Source organism: Salvia miltiorrhiza, chromosome 3 (genome assembly GCF_028751815.1).
Source record: "Salvia miltiorrhiza cultivar Shanhuang (shh) chromosome 3, IMPLAD_Smil_shh, whole genome shotgun sequence".
NCBI classification, from domain to species: Eukaryota; Viridiplantae; Streptophyta; class Magnoliopsida; order Lamiales; family Lamiaceae; genus Salvia; species Salvia miltiorrhiza.
Genome location: NC_080389.1, coordinates 15,759,642 through 15,768,621, shown reverse-complemented (window position 1 = coordinate 15,768,621; position 8,980 = coordinate 15,759,642). Strand labels below are relative to the sequence as shown.

Here is an 8,980-nt window from a genome sequence, read left to right as displayed (position 1 = left end):
CACTCAAGGTTAATCTTCTCAACTGGAAAGGATAGTGTAGACCTCTTAATGAAAAACCTCCATCTATCTCCAATTTATGTTCTTCCAGATCTATAAGTGAAAAACCTCCACGCTTCTCCAATTTCGGTTTTCTAAATGAAAAATCTCCATGCATCTCCAATCAATTTCTCAAGTTCAGATAGATATTTAAGATTGTTGAGGCGATAGCGCGCATCCACATCAAACTTTTCCTTGGAGTAACAAATTCCCAACTTTTTAATGTTTGGAATCATTTCCACCATTCTTTTATTGCAAAAGAAGTCGGTTGCCAGCGAAAGTTCCCTCAGGTTTTCAAGGGGTTTGTTTTCACCTTCAGGGTAGGGTAAGGGTTGAAATGAGAAGGCAATAAGATGTCTTAATTGTCGCAACCTCCATAGATATTCCGCTCACGAAAAATTTGTCACAATTTATTTCTGAATTCGTTCACGAAAAATCTAGCACTTTTAGTTTATGATATTAGGGTCTATATATACAATTTTCCATTGATATAATCCTAACTCCAATTTACAACCACTTGTAGTGAAACCCTTACCCATGCGGTCGATAATGTGACAAATTTTTCGTGTGCAGAGGAAGCACATTTTATGGCCGAACCTTTAGTCTGCATAGTAAAAATAGTATGGCCTTTTAAATATTCAAGACAAAGAAAAAAAAATTACCAATGTCTCATGAGGCCGGCAATCCTCATCATGTTTCCCGAACCTAATTTTCGAACTTGGGCCATTTTTTCAATTATTTTGAAAGGTCGTGATTCTCTTATCAAAATTTGAAAAATTAGTTAAATTGTATGCAATGCATGCTTTCAATTAATCTAACCAAGTCAACGGCTGAGCTTGAGTTGTATATTGATATTGATTGAAAAACTTGATGGCACATCTACATACCAATGAAGGTATTTGTAGATGATGGATACATCTAGTAAAATACATAAATATATAATTAAAATAGTTCAACAAACTCTTTTAGGAACTTTAGAGACATTTATGAATCTATGTACAAATTAATTAACCTATAACACCCAATGGCGGAGCCAGGAATTAAGTTGAGAGGGGGTTGAACTCTCGGGAATTTTTTTTAGGTGCTCCCTATATTTAAGGCATTTATTTTTTATTAAAAGTCAAACATAATAATAACAATAAAGAACAATATTTTCATAAATTATATAATTTCAATATATTACAAATTAGTTTCAATGATGCAGCCCAAGGTTCGTTAGTGCAAGACCTGGTACATGTTCCTGTTGGTCCAGTTACAAAAGCACGAGCTAAGAAGTTGAAGGAGAGCTTGGTGATCTTAATCCAAGAAGTTTGGAATCAAGAGTTGATGAAGAAGCCAATTGGAGATGGTGGAGTTGGCGGATTGGACAATCCACGTTTGATTAATCTCATTATGTGCTAGTGGGCCGAAGTTTGAAGACTTTATTTATTTTATTTTCATCCTTGTTATTTTCGAGCCCAATAGTTTTTAGCTTATTATTATTTTTGAATTTTTAAGGGCCTTGTTTGGCTGATTAGTTATTTTCGAATTAGGGCTTGATTAGATAAGTTGTTTCCTTATTAGATTAGGTTTAGTCTTTGCCTATATAAGGCTTGTTATGTGTGGATGAATTTTTCAGCCTACCTTTAATCAAATTGTGAGTTTATTTCTCTCTTGAGAGTTTTCGAATTATTCTTGATTTTTCCAAGACGAATTCAATTATCGACGTAACGGCGAGTCAACCAACCCTCATCCGTTAAAAGGCAGGGGGAAGTTGGTGCGATAAAGCCACGTTGAGGTAGTGGGCAGCTCTCCCCCCTGACGGTAGAGGGCTAAACGCGATAGGGACGCCATCGATAGGGGGGAATCTGGTACTTAACCCTTATTTAATTTGTTTTCAGAACCAAAACTCTTAATTTCGTTTGTCCAGATAGAGTAGAATAATTTAGGATAGAAATTGGTTAATTTAGTCTCTGTGGATTCAACCTTGTCACTGCTATACACAATTGCACCCGTACACTTGCGGCGTGTCAAATAAATTAGCGAACATGCAGCAGAAGTAAATTTGAGAGTGAAAAAGCCTTTCCCCATTAGAATAAGGGACCATGAGTCCTTGACTTGCCACAGATTTTGAAGTTCCTGTTTGAGTTCTCCAATAGGTCTTGGTTTATCTCCCTTCCGTAATAATAAGCGGCCTATTACTGCATGCTTAAAATTTTGAACCTGCTATTTGTAGAAATCCATAGGAATTGTGATAGTGTAAGTATCGCCAGTACATTCGGGCTGGAACCTTGAATACCTGTGGGCAATGAGATCCGATTTTCTTGCTTGCTTTGGAGCGGTGACAGCCGCAAAAGAAGGCTTAGTAACAGCAACTCCGACCACTTTGGACGAATTACTCAGATTAGGGTTTGTCGACCCTTTTTGCCCAGAGTCATGGTCGATGTTTCTCTCCAAGTTCTGTGGTAGAACAATGTTAGGGTTTAAAGCAGCGTGAGCTTGATCATGAGGGCATGTCAAAACATTGGTTGGAGAGGGCGGCTGTGCTGCTATGGTTCCAGTTGAAAAGGACAACGGATCTGTCATTGTTCCGGACTTGAGGATGATTGCCTGAGGGCTAGTTCCAGCCGGAGACCGGGCAGAAGGCGTAGTAGACATCGAACGACAAAACTAGGGCACGTGAGAAACCCTAGCTAGAGACATGAAGAAATATATTTTTTAGAATTGTAAAAAACGTTAAAAATTAAGAAGCCATATATGGCACAAGTGATAATAGGTATAGATAATTTAAATGAGATATATGTTTACGTTTGGTTATATCTAAATGCATAAAAGAATCCCACACTAATCACAATTCTAAATAATGACTTAGAGTGAATTAAAGATTAATAAAATGATTTTGTATTATTCTTAAGCGATGCTAATTAAAAAATATTGTGTACTAATTGAAGGGAAAATTGCACCTAAATACACAAACTTTGTCGAAAATCCATATTTGACGCGAAGTTAGGATTTTACATTTTAATACACCAATTTAAGAAGTTGTTCAATTTTGACACAATTTTGAATTCCGGCGACCGGGATATTGACGTGGCAGCCGGAATCGCCACGTCACACACACACACACACTCCACCCTCTCTCTCTCACACCCCACTCTCTCTCTCTCTCTCTCTCTCTCTCTCTCTCTCTCTCTCTCCACACGTCATATTCCCCCCACCCCCCCGGTCGGACCCTCCCCCTCCCCCAGAACCGCGTCGCACCGCCGCCGTCGAGCCCCCAGCCGCAAACCCTCCCTCCCTCCCGCCGTCAGCCACTTCCTCCTCCCAGAACCGCGTCACACCCGCCGCCACTTCCCTCAACGGCTTCCCCCACCACCATCACTCTCTCTCACCGCCTCTTCCACCGCCGCCCCTGCTCTCCCCACCACCACACCTCTTCCTCCACTTTTTTCACCCCTGCTCTCTCCACCACCACACCTCTTCCTCCACCGCCTTTCCCCACCACCATCACAGATCCGCCGCTCCTACTCTTCCCCACCACCACACCTCTTCCTCCACCGCCTTCCCCACCACCGCACTCCCCACGACTCTCTCCCTCCACCGCCCTTCCCCACCAACAAAATCTACAAGGGATTAGGGCTCGATTTCTCCTCAAATCCAAAATCCAAAACCCGAATTCACCTCTGCAATTCCCCGATTCAGTACTCCGACAACGCGTTTCTGAGGACCACGACCTCGATTCGGTACTCCGACGATGGGCTCGGCAGTTGTGGGAGAAGTGGCGGCGGGTGGTGGGGGAAGAAAAAGGGTCCGACGCGGTGGGAAAAGGGGGAGGGTCCGACGGCCGCCTACCCACGCTTCTTCTCCAGCCCCCTCTGCTGGGGGGGGATATGTGATGGTGGTGGGGAAAGGAAGTGGAGGAAGAGGTGTGGTGGTGGGGAGAGCAGGGGCGGCGGTGGAAGATGTGGTGAGAGAGAGTGATGGTGGTGGGGGAAGCCGGTGGTGGAAGAGGCGGTGCGACGCGGTTCTGTGGAAGGGGGAGGGTCCGACCCGGGGGGGGGGGTGGGGGGAAGCTGACGTGTGGAGAGAAATAGAGAGTGGGGTGTGAGAGAGAGAGGGTGGAGTGTGTGTGTGTGTGTGTGACGTGGCGATTCCGTCTGCCACATCAATATCCCGGTCGCCGGAATTCAAAATTGTATCAAAATTGAACAACTTCTTAAATTGGTGTATTAAAATGTAAAATCCTAACTTCGCGTCAAATATGGATTTTCGACAAAGTTTGTGTATTTAGGTGCAATTTTCCCCTAATTGAACTCTAAATATAAACTAATTGAAGTTCTAATTTTCTATGGAAGAGAATAATTGGTATAGATGTATATCTGTTTATATATATCAAAATCTTTGTGGTAATAAAAAATATTAACATACATATTGCGAACAAATTGAACGCTAAATATAAATTATTCCAAGTTTTAATATTTCTCCAATTCTCAAATCATATCTATCATCTATTGTAAAATATTTTCTATATTAGGGACTCAATCCTGGTGTGCAAATCCAGAACATCAAATCAAAGGGACTCGAACACACAAATTAGCTCTTCCGATTCTTGGTTGGTTTCATTAGCAGCAAAATTCTTTGCTATTAATTGGTGATACTTTACGTTTGTGATTGTGGAAGACAATTGCTAAGGTTAGCATTGTTTTTTTTTATTCACTTTCATGTTTTATTTTTCCTTTGCATTTTTTTTCTTTTTATTGTTTTAGTTTTTTTGCCATTCTGAACGTGAACAACCTTAGTTGATTTACTTTATTTCTCAAAGTTTTTCTCTTTCAACTATATACAATTATTGTAGATTTCGAGTGACAAAAAATTAATTCTTTACTCTGCAATCGTTGGTATATGTGAAGATGGATGAAGGTAATTATTTTTCTCTTTTTTTTTTCTTTTTTTTATAGTTTTAACATTTTTATTGTAATTTTTATTATGCTTTTTTATATTCATAATTATGTTTTTGTTATTGAAATATGTAATTTCTGAAACATTCATGTTCATCGTGTTCTATGTTTTAATTTTTTATGATTTTTTGACGTATTAGATTGTTTATTTATTTTTTTATTTGATACCTTTTTAATGTAGTTGTATATTATGGTTATATATATAGGGATTTATCAAGATCTACGAAATATTAACATAATGATTTTTAGATATGGAAATTAATTAGAAGTTTAGAAAAAAATAAGAATGAATGAGAACTGAGAAAAATTAGAATGGAGACCACTTAGGATATAATTTATTTTTCTATTAATTTATTTTGCTATTATATATATAGATATTATATATAGAGAGATAGATAGATTGTTAAGGACTAAATCTTTGAAAAGTTTATTTACCCAAATAAGACCCTCTAAATGTAATCCATTAATGTATAAAAATATTAGAATTACAATCCCAAACCCTTTAAATATTTATTAAAATAAATAATAACGGTAAAATAAGTCATTCACATGTTATGCTAAGACACTTAGAAAGAGAAGTTTCGAAATAAAGGCACACAAATTATTCAAATTTTACATATATCTAGTCTCAAAAAGAGCGGACCGCTTCACACGAACTTGAAAACTATTAATGGGGAACATATCCCAGCTATTAGTGCGGAACATCTCCCGGGTCTGTTCCATCAATTTTGCCTTTCTCAAAAGATAGTTGGACGACTTATCGTCAACCTCAATCAGTTTAAGTGTTGGAATATATCCTAAATTACTTGGAATCTCATGTAGACCACTGCACTCACGAAGCATTAGGCACTCGAGTCTTGGGAAGTGGCTAGCTTCAGCTCTCCAATACACCAAATCTGATTGGTCAATTAGCAAGAGTCTCAGCTCACGAAATTCACCCTCATATGTTTCCCAGAAATTGCCTATGCAAGCATAGTTTCGTAGTTTAAGCACTTGAAGATTAGGTAATGAACCGATGATGGTCATATCACTCCAAGAAAGTCTCCAACCACTCAAGGTTAACCTTCTCAGTTGTAGAGGAAAGTTTATGCCTCTAAATAAAAAATCCCCACGTACACGCATCTCCAATTCCAGTTCTATACATGAAAAATCTGCATGGATCTCCAGTTTCAATTTCTCAAGTTGACATAGATATTTAAGATTGTTGAGGCGATAGCCCCCATCCGCATCAAACTTCCCCACGGAGTAACATATTCCCAGCTTTTTAATGTTCGGAATCATTTCCACCATTCTCTTACTGCACACCAAGTCCGTTGCCAGTGAAAGTTCCTGCAAGTTCTCTAGGGGATTGTTTTCTCCTTCAGGGTTGGGTAAGGGTTGAAATGAGAAGGCAATAAGATGTCTTAATTGTCGCAACCTCCAAATCCCCATGGGCAAACCAACATCTGATCTATAAATAATTAAAGTTTGAAGATTCTGAAGCTTTGATATGGTTGAAGGAACAATACTATTGGGGATGTTGGAAGCAAGGTAAGATAAATGAACCAAATCGAAGACTTGACCTGCCTCCCAATCCCAATGATTGTTTCTACGTAAAACATGAAGGACCCTCAGCGAACTAAACTTCTCTACAACTCCCTCAGATCTATGCCCTTTCTTCGGAATACATATTATGGTACGTATGTGTGAGCTATGCACATAGTCTTTGAGATGCAGATCATACGAACTAGCACTTATGCTATGATGACCTTTTATGAGACGTGGAACAAAATGCTTTCGCAGGATAGGAGTAGGTAAGTAATCCATAACAGAAAGAATCACTTTCTCTTTTGCAGCCTGCCTTACGAGAAATTCCCGCACAATATCATGAATGCTGCAACTCTTTAGTTTGCCATCAAACTTCCTGTTGGTGACCAAAACTAAACTTCTTTCGACAAGATCCTCGATAAAATCTTCGGCCTCCTCTTCCAAGCTTTTAGATCCATTTGAAAGTGTTACAAAACCTTCGGATATCCAAAGGTGAATAAGTTCTGAGACACGAATCTCATAATCTTCTGGAAAGCCAGCCATATATAAAAGACATGGCTTCGAGTGATTGGGTAAATGGGTATAGCTCAAACAAATTATTGTTTCAAGCTGCCCGCTGTTTGCAGCAATTTGCTTCCACGAGTCTCGATTATGAATTGGAATCTTAGATAGAAGTCCTGCTGCCACCACGATTGAAAGGGGCAACCCTCCACAATTTTTAGCAATTTTGAACCCAATGTCTTCCAATTCAATAGGAATGTCATTATATCCGAACACCTTCTCCTTTAGCAAATTCCAACTCTGATGTGAATCCAACAACCTCATAGTATGAATGGAGTTAGAAGAGTCGACATAAGCAGCCACATCCTGCAGCCTTGTGGTGACTATGATCTGACTGCCATTACCGGCATCAGGAAACAATATCTTGACATCATCCCAAGCTTTCTTACTCCATATGTCGTCCATTACAATGAGATACCTCTGACCCATTAGGTACTCGAAAATTAAGGTTTCCATCGGAATGTCACTCTCAGCATCTCTTACTACTGAAATTCCTTTCATGGAAGCTAGAAGATTTAGAACAATGCGTTCTACACTATGATCTTGTGATATTGTGACCCAAGCACAAGTATCAAAATTTTTCATTACCGATGCATGATTATAAACAATTTTAGCAAGTGTGGTCTTACCAATGCCGCCGGTTCCAACAATTGGGAGGACCTGTAGTCTGGATGATCTTTTGCGAAGCTGATCCTTGATATCTTTCACATCTTCTTCGAAACCAATCACCTTGTCATCTTTGCTTCTTGTGATTGCTGATCTTGATGATGAACTAACATCAGGGGAATCAATTACACTGCTGATTGAGTCGCTTCCCTTGATGTAATCCACTACATCTTCAACGGTTGACTCCAGTCTTTGTGCTAGTTTCCTCAGCCCGCTTGCAAGTCTGACTCCAGTTGTGCTAGTTTCTTCAGAAAAGAGAAATTCAATAATCTCATGTGTTGTACTTGCTGCATCTCTGATTGTTTCTGTATTTGGATAATGTTTGAGATTCAACTGCAGGACAACAGCTTGGATGCGGATGGATAAAATTTCTTGTTTTACGGAGTGAGTGATGACGGGATCATCGCCGTGCTTTAGGATATGATCTAAGGTTTGAAGCAGGGTATCAAGAGCTTCATAAGCCATCTTGATTGTTCACAAACAATTTGTCAAACTTAATGTTTGTTGGGTTGTGAGTTGTCATCTGTTCAATCTGAATACATCAAAGCAAAACCGAGTGATCCAACCACTATTTGTTTGAATATATTTTTTTGCATTTCATTGACCAGGTTTAGATCTACCAGATTTCTTTGTTTAAACAATTTTATTGACGAGTTTAATTATTTTTTGTTAGAGTGAGTAAAATAGATAAGATTGATAAGATAAAGTAAGACTGGAGGATAATTAAATAATCAATTCAGGTTTAGAATGATAAATATAATTATCTAATATTTAATGATCAAAATGTGGACTAAGTTATTCATCACAGCCCAAACATGCATACTAATCATTTGAATAAGTTGGATTATTTTTATCAATCACATTTTATCACAATATAAGAAAATATCCTTTTAGCGATTGAAAATAACAGTCGAGAAAAATGTAGCATTAAAATCAATAATTATTCCCTTCGTCCACATAAAATGTATCTACTTCTAAATGGCATGTGTTTTAATAAAGTAATTGGAGTCTCATTTTATTGTGAGTGGAAAACTTATCAAAAATATATTGGATACATTTTATGTGGTACGAACGAAAATGACAAATTGAACTTATTTTATATGGACGGAGGTAGTATTTAAAAAAAAAAACAAAAAAAAAACTTGACTATATTAAGACCGAATAATATCGGTTGTTATTGGTTTAACATTTTAATTACAAAAATAATATCGATCAATTATTCTAATCGATCATTAGTGCATCTCCAGTGGGAG

General features: G+C 38.3%; 1 protein-coding gene across 1 annotated transcript; it reads right to left on the bottom strand.

Moving 5' to 3' along the window:
* Nucleotides 1-5,585: 5,585 nt before the first annotated feature.
* LOC131018447 (putative late blight resistance protein homolog R1B-14) lies at nucleotides 5,586-8,192 on the bottom strand. The gene has a single exon (XM_057947169.1). It carries the CDS (start codon nucleotides 8,190-8,192, stop codon nucleotides 5,586-5,588), a length of 2,607 nt encoding a protein of 868 aa, XP_057803152.1.
* Nucleotides 8,193-8,980: the final 788 nt, after the last annotated feature.